Here is a 13382-nt window from a genome sequence, read left to right on the forward strand (position 1 = left end):
TCCTGGGTTTTGTTTCTAGCACCCACATTTTGGAGCTAGAGAGATGACTCAGTGACTAAGAACACATATTTCTCTTCCAGAGGACCTGGGTTTTGTTTCTAGTACCCACATCAGGCAGTTCACAACTGCTTGTAGTGTCTCCATCTCTAGGGGATCCAATATCCTTTTTTGGCTACCTCAGGCAGCACACACACACACACACACACACACACACACACACACACACACACACACACACAAATAACTAAACTCTTTAAAAACCATATTCTATATCTTTTAGTCCACATTAAGTATTTCTATAAGACTTTAACTCAACTACTAATGCATCAAAATTTCTATCGTTTTTTTTTTTTTCTGAGACAGGGTTTCTCAGTGTGGCCTTGGCTGTTCTGAACTCGCTTGGTAGACTAGGCTGGCTTCAAACGCACAGAGATCCAACTTCCTTTGCCTCCCTGAGTGCTGGGATTACAGGCGTGCGCCCCTGAGCATGGCTTAAGTTTTTATCTTAATGACAAACAGATAAGACCAGTGCATAGCTGGGAGCCTATAGTGCCGTACCTTGACACGTGTTCTATGGCATCCTGGAAGAACACCAGCTTTACTTCCTTAGGGTTTGTGAGGTTGTAGTCATCAAGATAGTCCTGTAGAACATTCCCGATTTTCTCCATGTCAGGTAAATCATCGTAGATGCGGTCAGCTTTATCTATTCCAAACTGTAAGGTGATTGATTTGTAGAGACATGCCAAGTTGGATCAATTACCTTACATAGACATATGGCACACGCTATTGGGAAAATTCACTTCACTTCACTTTTTCAAGTGGTAAGTTGTAATGTCAATGAATTTTTCAATAAAATCAATGCAGAAAGGAGTTTGGATTCATTTTAATTTTTTTGTGCAATTCAATGCTCTGGTTTCATACTTTTACTCAGGCTATTGACATGCAAAAAGGTAATTGAAAGTATACATGGAAGGTTGCTATCTCTGTGAATTGTCATCCATATGATCATTTTTGTTTGTTTTTGACAACAGCAGCCTATTGTTAACTCTATTTAACACTAGAGTTAAATTGCTATTGAGAATAAAAATCAGGTGTAAGGGCTGGAGAGATGGCTCAGTGGTTAAGAGGTCCTGAGTTCAGTTCCCAGCAACCACGTGGTGGCTCACAATCATCTGTACTGGGATCTGATGCCCTCAGGTGTACATGCAGATAGAGCACTCATATGCATAAAATAAGTAAGTAAGTCTTTTAAAAAATCAGGTGTAAATGAAAAGGAACAGAGTTCCCTGGTTGGACCAATTGAAGATGCCTTTTCTCTGCTGTATCAACTGCTACTAAAATAGATGTGGACAAAGCAAAGAGAGTTCTGCTTGTACCCATGGCTCACACATGCTACACAAATGCTCAACCACCTAGTCATGCCCCAACCCAAGTCAGGGTGTGTGTGTGTGTGTGTGTGTGTGTGTGTGTGTGTGTGTGTGTGCGTGTCTGCCTGCCTGTCTGTCTGTCTCTGTGCATGTAGAGATGCAGATATTCTATCATGGAGGTCAGAGGACAACCTTGGGTGATGTCTGTCCTTGGAAACCTTTGTTTTTCCTGTCTTAGTAGCCCAGAACTTTGTAAAAATAAGCCAGGGTAGCTGGCCTGTGGTTTCCAGGGACCCCCTGTCTTTGCCTCTCATCTTACTATGGCTAGGATTACAGGTATATGCTACTGCACCCGGCTTTCTACAGGAGTTCTGGGGATCTGAACTCAGCTCGTCACACTTGTCAGGCAAGCACTTTGCCGACTGAGCCATCTCCTCAGGCCTGTCTTTCTTCTTTTATGGTTGACAAACCATCACTGAAAACACATAGCAAATGTAATTTGTGAAAACAAACATGTAGTGGGTATAAACAGTTTATATCTACGGCACAAACACTCGAGATTTATTTATTTTTTACTTTGTTGTGTTTGACCTAGCTTTTCTTTCCTTTTGAAGAATTTGTTGGTAACTTCGAACTGGCATACAGAATATTTAGGTGACATCCATCGTCCCCCTCAACAACTCCAGCACCTCACTCTACATTGACTTTCCTAGTTCATGGTGTCTTCTTATTTATTTATTTATTTATTTTTTTAAAAGAATTAATTAGTTGATCTTGAGTTTTATAACTACTGAGTCCAATCAGTACTGCCTATATGTCCATGGGTATAGGCCTGCCCACTGGAGCACAGCAACCAGCCTACAAGGGCCACATTGATGAAGAAAACTGACTCTCTCTCCCAGCAGCCACCACATGCCAGCAGCTCCTTTACTAGGGGTGTGGGCTCCTGGGCTCTGGCCCCACTTGTGGGGAATACCAACTGCTTTAACATTGTACAGGACTTGCATAGGCACCTATGGCTGCTGGACCTTAGTTTTTAATGATAACTTTAAATAGGCGTATTTCACACAAATAAATTATCCTTTACCCATCAGATGGTAGGAGCCATCTGGAGTGTGGCCCAGCATACAGCTTACATAAGGGCCAGTCTATTTATTATCGAATTACTGGCTTTGATTGTCAGGCTGCTATGTACCTTGCTTTGTGCATGAGGCTGAGACCTTGGGGAACAAAATGGGTGTGGTCCTTGGCCTTGAGACACCAGGAATATATTCCCCAAGCAAGAGTCAGTTCGGTGGAAGCAGAAGGCAGTTTGCTATGTGTGTGTGTGTGGGGGGGGGGTGTAGATGGAAGGTTTTCTAGGAAGGTTCAGAAGACAAAATTGGACCCATGTGTTGGCACTTTTGGAAGGATACAAGAGAAGCATGTAATGACATAAAAGGTGGTTAAATATAAGAATATTTTGTTACTGATTAGAGTTTCCTTGAACAGTGGCTTCTTTAATAAACTTCCATGACCGGAAGCATTTGTTCAGGGTCTGCAGAGCCATGTAGAACACAGGATTCTGGGCTCGAGTAAAGGAACTAAACCTCTTTGCCTCCTTCTGATGGTTGCTGGCTTGAACTGTCATCAAAACACATGTAAATTTTGCTGCAAAAGACCAGATAGTAACTATTTTTGGTGTCGCAGCTCACCCTGTCTTTGCCTCTGCTGCTGGACTCTGCTGTCATTTGGCAAAGGTGACCACATAGATGCACACGAAGCAGTGAGTGAGTGCAGATGTGTTGGGATAGAATGTATTTCTAAGAACGAGGCAGCAGGCAGATTTGGCACATGGGAGTGGAGCTTGTCCACACTCGGCTTAGATGTTTAATCTTCACAAATGCAGAATCATTGTGTAGAAGAATCTGATTTGGAAAGCAGCACCCATGCTAACACCTTTCAGCAGAGTCAAGCAACAGACACTCACCTTAATAAAATCACCAAATATGATGGGCTTCTTCAAAAAATACTCCAGGTCGATTGCAATTCCAAAGTGCTTGTCTGTTAAAACACAAAAGCAACTTTATGATGGGGATCAGCTTGAAGGGAACATTTTAATAAGCTCTGCAGAACAATATCTGTAGCTGACATGAAAACAGAGAGAGACCCATGTCAACAATATGCCATTTTAGTTGAGTGGATAATTTCACAGATTTGGTTATTTAGTAAGCCTTTAAAACTTTTTTGTTTTTTGTTTTTGGAAACAGGCTTTCTCTGTGTTAGACTTGGTTGTCCTGGACTCACTTTGGTAGACCAGGCTGACCTCGAACTCACAGAGATCCAACTGCGTCTGCCTCCGGAGTGCTGGGATTAAAGGTGTGCGCCACCACGCCCAATTGTCTTTAAAACTTTTATTAAATAGTAAATGTTGAATATTTATTAAATAGAAAGGAACATTTTAGAATTATTGTCATTTCTTTTTATCTATTTTTTAAAATTAGAAGCGTGCACACACACACACACACACACACACACACACACACACACACACACACACTTTTTTTTTGTGAGACCGGGTCTCATACTATAGCTGAGCTAGCCTCAAACTCAAGACTATCTTCTATCTGGAGCCTCCTGGAGGCTGGGATCATGGAAATGAGGTAGTATACCCTGAGAAAAATATGTTTTTTTAGTTAGCACATAAAATAATGGGTTTCATTATGCTATACTGATACATGTAGGTCATTGTTTTTGTTTGTGTTTTCCTTCCTTTGTCTTCCTTCTAATTCTTTCCCCCCTAACTAATCCTGTCAGTATCCATGTCGTATGTATGTGTGACATATGAATCACACGGGCCTGTATATAACTATATATACCCATATATAGTTATATCTAGACTTCCCATTATGCCATGTATGTGTCACACACACACACACACACACACACAAACATATATATAAGACATGGGTCTCTCTCTCTCTCTCTCTCTAAATATATGCCTCAACATTGGTATAAATATATATATATGTATATATATGGTTACATCGATATTCCTCATGATGTGTAACGTGTATATCACATGGGGCTGCATATAGATAAATAGTTACACCTAGATCCCCTGTGATGCCATGTATGTATGACATATGTATGCTGTGAGTCTACACACACACACACACACACACACACACACACACACACGCGCCCCTACATTACACCTATATTCCCCCTGACGGAAGGCGGCATGTGACATTTGTCCTTCTGTTCACCCCTGGCCCTCTCTTGTTCCCTCTCACATTATTTCAACTGCTTCCTCCCTGACTTCTCTCTTCCGTTATATCATCCATCAGCATTATCTCCATCTCTTCCTTGTAGCAGAGGAAACACGTCATCCTGGCTTCTTATTAGAGTAAGTTTTATTTCTCTACTTTCCAGTATCTACTTCTAATTTCATAGTTGAATAAGACTATCAAAACTTGCTTTATTCTAGTAACTCAGTTTTATAATATTTGTATATATTTCAGATATTAAAATTTTTACTTATGAATGCCTAAAATTCATAAACTTGCTTTCATTTCCTAATTTATAGAAACCAAATTGCTTTTCTGATTTTTTTTTAAATAAAAAAAGATAAAGAAAGATATTTACTGGACATTTCTGTCAAGATGACGTGGAAGTAGTGTTTGTCTTCACTATTGATCAGACGATCATGGAACACTCTTTGACACTCGTGGCAAAATAGCCGAAATATTTGCACTTCTTCCCTTATTGTTCCTGGGTCACACTGGAGAATACCTGTGTGTGTGTGTTTTTTTTTTAAGAAAATGGGAAGAAAGGAAAAATATGCATTTATGAAGTATCTCATAACAGTTTAATAAAGTAGAAAACACTTAAGTCCAATTGGGATGGAGAGGGGTGGTTAGCTTCGGGATAGATTGTGAAGGGGAAGTTGTTTCTGGGGTGGGTGGAGGTCACCAAGGCTCATGGTGACATCAGAGGAATTAATGGCAGTCCCCTGTAATGCAGGGATCGCCATGGCCCGTGGTGGAGGGGTGAAGCAAGATTCTTTTTTATTCCTTCCTTGAGACAGGTTCTCAATATATAGCTCTGGATTTCCCAGAAGCCACCATGTAGACCAGACTGGCCTAGAACTCACAGAGATCCCTCCTGCCTCCACCTCCCGAGTGTTGTGATTAAAGGCATGCGTCACCAAGCCTGGCTAAGAATCTACTTTCAATCAGCTAGTTCAAGAAGTCCAACTGGACAGCTGAGTGAGGGCGTTGAGAAGAGGGGAGGCTGTACCTGGAACAGAGAATTGACTGAGGTTGAACAAAAAGTAGACTGAGGATGGAACCCAGACCGTAATTTTAAGGTAGGGAGGAGAAGCAGCTATCCATGCCTATGGAGTGTGACAGCAGCCAGGGAGAGAGTAGGGAACATAGGGAGCACTTGAACCCAGAACTGCTGGGGTGGCACAGAGGGATGGAGCCAAACACCCGGATCCGGACTGTGGGAAGCAGAGTGAGACCCAGTGTTAGCTATAAGCTTTGATGGACACATAGTAAAGTTAGAATTGGAGGGATCGTGAAGAGAGGCCATTTTTACAAGAATATTTCTAGAAATGGAAAGGAATTATCTTTTCAAGGTAGGATGTATTATCAGATTTTCAAAACTGATGCTCGGAAGGATCTACTAGAAGAAGATACTATAAAAGCGATGTAGGAATGCTAAGAAACCAAATCTCTGATGAGGCAGGGAGGGATGGAACTTTGTACCAGCGGCAGCGTACAGGGGCAGGTCAGTCCAGGGTAGGGAGATGTGGGTTGTCTGGGAGATTGGGGAGATGAAAAATCTCTGGTCAGATTGTTTCCATTTTTCAACTTTCTATTTCTCACCCTCAGCTGGAAGTGAGATGTGGGATGGGTGTTAGAGATCTGAGAACGTTCTGGAGTTCAGCTTGAGGCAGGGGTGTGAGGGGACTTGAATAAAGTATGCTCCGTGTCTTAGCTACTTCCCTGTTGCTGTGATAGAATATTCTGTCAAAACCAACTTAGGAAGAAGGAAGAATTTGTTTTTCCTCACAGTTCCAAGTAATAGTGCATCTTTTCAGTGAGATCTTATGAGCAGGAGCTTGGGGTGGCTGTGCACAACATACCCACAGTCAGGCAGCAGGGACAGCAAAGTGGAGAAGTAGGACATGCTCAGATCACTTCCTCCTTCTTACGTAGCCTAGATCTCAAACACAGGGAATAGTGCCACCCGCAGTAGGCAGCTCTTCCCACCTCAATTAACCAGGAAGAAGGTCCCCTCTCCCAGGTGATTCTAGATCCCGTCATGTGGCAGCTGAGATTAACCACGATGCTGGGCATGCCCAGTTGAGCTATAGACACCTTGGCGCATGGTTTCTGAGAGATCTGGTGGAGGGCAATGGAAATGCAGAACCGGAAATGAGGGCTCAGGACACTACCTTGCACACACTTGGATAAATCTCTCAGGTTAAAGACGTAGTGGGACTTGGCTGGGGTCGGCAGGAGGTCGATACTCATCCTGTTATAAATCTCAACTGCAGCTTCCACAATGTTTGGCGCAGTTTGCTTTACTGCCGGCGGGAAGTCAGCCAGGAAGCCATTCAAGATGGCCTAGAACCAGAAATGTAATGTGAGAGCCTTAGTTGCTTTTTAAAAAACCAAATGTTTGTCTTTCAAATGCTCTAGTTTTGATATCTGCGCAACTAGAAGAGGGCTAAATCCCAACACAAAGGCATCTGTGTGCCAAGCCTTTGTTCATTTCAGAATACGTCCTTTCTTGTGGTTTGTGGTTGTTTGGGTTGGCTGAGTGGAATTCATTGCTGGCCTGTGGCTTACGGTAAACTTCGCTTTTCCTGTGTCTGTGACTGTGTTCACTCAAGAACTCTGTTCCTGGGATCTCTTCCCTCTCTGTCAGTTTGAATCCTTCCCCAAGACCATGGGTGGGTGGTGGTGGCATGCCCTCCCTGATTCATGCTCTGTCATTATTCTTTTCAGAATAATGTTTCATATCCATTGGACGCTCTGCTGAGCACTTCCAGGTTAAGGCAACAAGGTGTTTCTCATTTAAAAGGTGAGGAAGTGGTCCCTTTGGGAGGTTAGTACAAATGGGAGGAAGATGGCTCATTGTTCATAATGGTGTCAGAGTCGATGAAGTCTGTCAAAGGTGTGCTAAACTGGAGCTGCCTGGAGTGTTGTGTGGTCTAAGGAGAGATCCAGACCTGGAGGCCATAAGTGTGCAAAGAGGTACAGCCTAGGCAGTGGAAGATATCTGCCTTCTTTGGGAGTGAATGTCATGTCTAATCTTTCTGCATTTCTAAGTGGTCTGCCTGTGAGACCACAAATACAGAAATCAATAATGCAGACACCAGTCAGGGACTCTCTGTGTGCCCATGGTCATGAGCTTCCTGCTTAGGAAAGGGATGAAAGGGATCCCTAGAAACCCAGTGGACTATTTTGACTATGAGATTCTTAGTACATGTTTTCCTTGGCCCATCTTGTTTATGTTAGAATCCACACTCACCTGAAATATCTGCTTCAGGCTGTGCTCCGAGGGCGTGGGAAGGCACAACATGCTGAAGTGTCGGATGAAGCGGGGTGTCACAGGGTTGCGGCCCCCTCCTGGAGGGGCACACGCTGATACAATTGTTACATCCTGTGTGGAGAGAAGGCCACCTGGGTTCACCCTGCAGAGGAAGAGGTAAGAACTGCCCTCCCTAATATCCTGACTCAGAAGCAACATCCTTCTGAGGACCTATCACAAGCCAGCACCACAACCCCATGATGGTATGAGGTCACTATAGCTACCCTCGTTTCATGATGGAAAAAAAAAACAAAAAACAAAACAAGTCTTGGATGCTTAACTAAGTTGCTCAGTTGGCAGTGTCAGGGACGTATTTTGAGAAGGCCACTCTGGGGGCTGGCAAGATGGCTCAGGGCTTAAGAACCTGCTCTGCTCTGGCCAGGGACTGTAGTTTGCTGTTGCAGAGTTTCATTCCCAGCACCCACGACACTCAAGTGCCCGTAGTTTCAGGGGCTCAGACACCTTCTTCTAGACTCTGCGGGGCATGTGCACCCTCTGGCTAGGCACATGATTAGAAATAAAAAAATAAGTTTAAAAACAAACAGTAGAGACTAAGAGGCCACTCAGGCTGTCTGCACGCCAGGAAGCAGACCTAGGGTGCCTAGAGATCAGTTAAATGTGTTAGTTTAATCTGACTGAGATCTTTATGAGGTCCTGACTATTGGCTTCAGGAGTCAGAGAGCGAGAGGGCCTGGCTTCAAATAATGAAGCCAGAAATGAAAAGGAAAAAGTGATCAGAGAAGTGTTTACAATGGATTGCCCATACATTCAAAAGAAAGTCTAGGGTTTTCTTTTAGTTTTTCTGTGTCTGTCTTTTAGCTAATAACACCATTTGTTTTGCAGGGATGCTCAGAGAGTTAAGTGACATAACAGCACTTAGTGCAATTTGTCTTTACTGTGAATAAAATGGCTTACCCCAGACACGTCCCCTCCGAGAACAGAAACAGAGGAGGCAGGCGGGTCAGGATCCCCACTCTCCCTCAGACTCCTAAGTCCTGCTGATGGCTCATTGGTTGCACATGTACCACACTGAGCCTCTGACTCTCATCTTTTCTCCTCGTGGGGGCTGCAGATTTCCTACGCTTGCCTCCTCTCTAGGCAACTCCTTTCCCACAGCCAAGTAAATCTTTCTAGAATGCTTGCTTCAGAGACTCCCCATCATGGAGAGGATACACCCACAGTCCATCACGGACCCTCAGCCCTCTGAGATGTGGGCTATGTTCCTTTTGCTGTTCCGAGTGACATTTGACAGGACTAGGGCATTCCAGACTCCTTGTTTATGAAGCATAAAGTGTTCACTCTCTTCGTTCTGTCTTTATACTCTGGGCTCCCAAACACCTGCTTCCCTCATACTTACCCCAATCTCAACTCTGAATCCTCTCTGTCTCTCCTAGTCATCCTTCGCTACAAATGTCTGTCTACTCTCCAAAACTGGGCTCTCTAAGAGGTAAGGACTGTCTCATTTGCCGCTCATCTCCTGAAGCAGCACAGCACAAACTCAATGCAGATGGAATGAACTGAATTACAAATAAAAAAACCAACCAACCAACCAACCAACCAACAAACAAACAAAACAAAACAAAAAACAAAACAAAACAAAACAAAAAAACCACCAAGCCATGCTTTTCAGACTCAACTTACTCAGAAGTAATGTGTTGCAGTCCTAATTTGTGGTAAAAATGGATTGATTTTGGAGACAGGGGATTTGTAGAGATGATTAATGTAAAATGATGTCTTTAGGGTGACCTCCAAATACGATACAAATGGTACCTCTATAAGCAATTAGGACACAGAAGGAAGCCAATTGCTGTGGTTTGAGTATGCTTAGCCTCCTCTATAACTCATGGTGGACTTTAATACCTGTTATGAGGCACCTAGAGGAAAGAAGCTTAATCCAACCATGTTGTTTTGAGATGTTAACTTTAGGGAGTGATTAGGGCTGGATAAGGTCATCAGAGTGGCACTTCCACTATTGAGTTATTGGTGGTCTCATGAGAGCAGGGACAGAGATAAGAAGGTACATGCTCCTCGTATTTCTCCACCTGATGCCTTGCTGTTGTGTAGCATTTCCCCCGTTTCTTAAGATGTTGTAAAAGGAAGCTTGTTCATATCAGGATATAAACAGCCTACAAGTTCCAGGAAGTCCCAGAAACTTACTAGATTCACAAGGTCTCTTTATCCCCAAGATTATACAGGTAGTAAGGATTGTTGAGAAGAGCAGATCTCCGAACAATCTAGCTGCCTGCAAGTTGTGCAACAAACTCCAGATCCAGTTTTCATGAGTTGTCCCCCCATGCTGGTGGGGGTCGAGGCGGGGAGCTTTGGTGAGACATCTGTTCCTCTTTTTTTTCTCTCTTTCTGAGACAGGGTTTCACTCTGTGATCCCGGCTGGCCTAAAACTCATTTGCCGACCATGCTGTACGTCTGTACGTTTCTGCCTCCCAAATGCTAGGACTGAAGACATGCACCACCATACCCAGCCCTGCAGCTGCCCTAGAGTCACGTACGTTCCTGTAACTAACCCTTTACTCACACCTATAACTCATTGGTTCATCAGCTTGGATTTTGGTGATATCGTTGCTTTGGTCTGCCATTGGCTACCTATCTGGGTTGAAGGGACATTTGTTCACATCTCTCCAGTGTCACCTACTACTTGCATGGTCCCAGTGGGGAAGCAGGAAGGCTGTCACCACATGTGGCCTCTTGCCCTTGGACCAAAACCACAGTTAGCAATAAATCTCTTTATGACTTACCCATCTGGTGTAACTGAGATTAGCAATAGAAATCAGACTAACAAACCCATGCAAAGGGTCAGGGATAAGTGGAACATATACAGATTAAGGAGGGAAATCCTAGAGGAGTGGATTCTGCTCACGCCTCGATCTTTAACTTATCGCCTTCAGAATCACAAGAAAAGAGGTTAAGCTACCCAGATTGTAGTATTTTTGTTAAAGTAGCCCAGAAAAATATTATTCCATATTTGAACACACCAATAAATGTAAAATATAAAAAATTAACCTGTATTTCTTTCCAAAAGAGTTTGCTTCTATCATAGAATCCACCAAAGTCTTGATACTGCCGAAGCAATTCGATTGGCGGCTGGGAGCCATAGCGATCCAGCCGGGGCATGTTCAGATCGTCAACAAAAATCACAACTCGTTTGTTTCCTGGTGCTCCTGGGACAAGAGAAAGGAATTTCGAAAGAATCACAATTTGTCCTTAGAAAATGTAAGGGCATTTTGCTGTTGTTGTCGTGATGGTGGTGGTTTAAAAATGATTTGTCCTCACAAAAATTCACGCTGAAGCTTGGTCCTTGGTCCTTGGTGCAATGGCGTTGAGAGATGGTGAGACCACTGAGGCATTTGGGGTCATGTGGGATTTGCCCATCTACCCTCTGCCAGGAGACATAGACCTGACCGATGCATTCACATTGTCACGCCACCCTTCCTCTCAGAAGCTCCCCAGTGATGTCTGGAACTTTCCTGATCTCATCCTCATCCTCTGCCCTCACCAGAAGTGTGGCCTGAGTGCCTGAGCATGAGGGAGGAAGGGAATTATCTCTCCACTGAAGGAAGTACAGGGACACCAAAGGTTTCAACTCATGAATATCACCTCATCACCCCAACATGGAAAGCAGGCTTTGATATTTGAACCCATCCCAATACCATCAATGGGAAATCCCAGACAATAGGAAGGAAGCTCAGAAGGTGAGTTCCCCCAGTCTGGCATGCAGGTTTCAGAAAACAGTTACAGTCCCGTGGCTGGGATGAGTGATAGGTGACGATTCCAATGCAACTAAAGCTAATTAAGAGCTTCAAGCCATATTCTGGCCCAGAGAAGCCATATGTAGCAAGACTAGAGTGGGGAAGAGACCTAAGAGGATAATTCATAAAAATTTGGAGCTTGTGCCAAAAAACCAGACTGACATATGCTGGCCCGTGTCTAGCCACACAAGGAAAAGGGAACCATGAGGAGGCAGTTGGTAATCCCACTGTTGGTACATGGAGGCCAGTGCATTATCAAAATGTGGAAGGCATCTGCGCCTGAGCTCTGTGAGGTACCATTCAGAGGGCCGCAGGCTCTGCTAACTGAAGGCCAACACTAGAAGGGAGAGCTTGTATTGCTGGAGGGTGGGAATGAATGGAGGCTGAAACCTTGAGATCCCCCTCAGGCAGCTTTCTGGTGAGGAGACGGAAACCTGGCCAGTGAACTGCTCTTTTATGAGTGCTCACAAGAGTTTGCTCCTGCATGCCTGCCTGCCTCACAGAGAACATGCGTTGTAATCCAGCTCCAGAGGAGCACAGGCCACACATAGGGACAATCTAAATGTCAGCGAGGAACAAAGCATTAGTCGACTCCATCCTCTCCTGCCCCTGAGCATCAGGACCTCCACAGGAAGAAAAGGTTAGTAAGTCACCCCATGCTACGGTCATGTTAGTACCTGGAGCTGAAAATCTGACTGACAACAGAGACGAGGGCTGGTTTATAATAGGCATGGGCTGATGTTTTATATTAGCTGGGGCTTAGAATACCTGAAGGTGCCAGGAAAAATATGCTAAAAAAAAAAAAAAAAAAAAAAAAAACCCACAACTCACTCACTGACTAGCTAATAAAGGAAAAGGAGATGCTATATCTTGCCTGAAAACACTGACTGACAACAAACCTAGGCTCATGCTATGGAACCCAGAAACTCCATGCACCAGATATGAAGATGTTTGCTGATTTTTAGGGAAATGGAAATCTATTGGGGTTTGAGGGCCTTGAATGGGAAAAAGAGAAGAAGGCTGCAGACGATAGTGAGTCTTCACTTGGAGCCACCTCAGGGAGACCCTTCCGGGTGTGTCTGTGAGAGTGTTTTCAGAGAGGCTTAACTTAGAAGAAAAGATTGACCTTGAATGTGGCTGGCACCATCCCGTGGACTGGGACCCCAGACTGAAGAAAAATGAAAAATAAAAAGCGAAGAAAGCAAGTCGAGCATCAGCATTCATCTCCCTGATTCTTGACCACAGATGCCGTGTGAACACCTGCTTGGTCCTGCCGCCGTGTTTTTCCACTATGATCAACTGTCTCCCTTGAACTGGGAGCCAGAACAAGTTCCTCTCCCTTTAAGTTGCTTTTGTCAGTTTTTTTTTTTTTTTTTTTTTTTTTTTTTTTTTTTTGTCACAGCTATGAGAAGAGTAGCTGACACAGTGCGGGAGGAACAAACAACTTGCAGTTCACAGTGAGGTATCTAGATGAGAAAACACGCCCATTGGCAGGACTGGTGCTGAGGCAGGGCCCTCAGCGTGACCCCTAGGCCCTGGAAGAGGTCAGTGCTTCCCGTGGAGGACCAGGCTGCTCATCACAGGAGTGAGTTGGCGCAAAGCTCCTCAGCTTGCTCTCTTTGTATGCAACTTATTGGCCGAATGAAATAATTTCTGCAGAACA

The 13382-nt window shown here is 44.1% G+C and overlaps 1 protein-coding gene across 1 annotated transcript in view; it reads right to left on the reverse strand.

Annotated features, from left to right (window-relative positions):
- Positions 1-13382, reverse strand: part of Dnah6 (dynein axonemal heavy chain 6) — a 201769-nt gene that overhangs the window by 91029 nt on the left and 97358 nt on the right. Inside the window, exons 39-44 of the mRNA XM_051154749.1 lie at positions 10974-11131; positions 7896-8027; positions 6814-6985; positions 4995-5141; positions 3337-3410; positions 559-713 (exon numbers count right to left, since the gene is read on the reverse strand). Coding sequence (XP_051010706.1) covers positions 559-713; positions 3337-3410; positions 4995-5141; positions 6814-6985; positions 7896-8027; positions 10974-11131 — 838 coding nt within the window. The remainder of the gene's footprint in view (positions 1-558; positions 714-3336; positions 3411-4994; positions 5142-6813; positions 6986-7895; positions 8028-10973; positions 11132-13382) is intronic.

This window comes from Acomys russatus, chromosome 13 (genome assembly GCF_903995435.1).
Source record: "Acomys russatus chromosome 13, mAcoRus1.1, whole genome shotgun sequence".
NCBI lineage: Eukaryota > Metazoa > Chordata > Mammalia > Rodentia > Muridae > Acomys > Acomys russatus.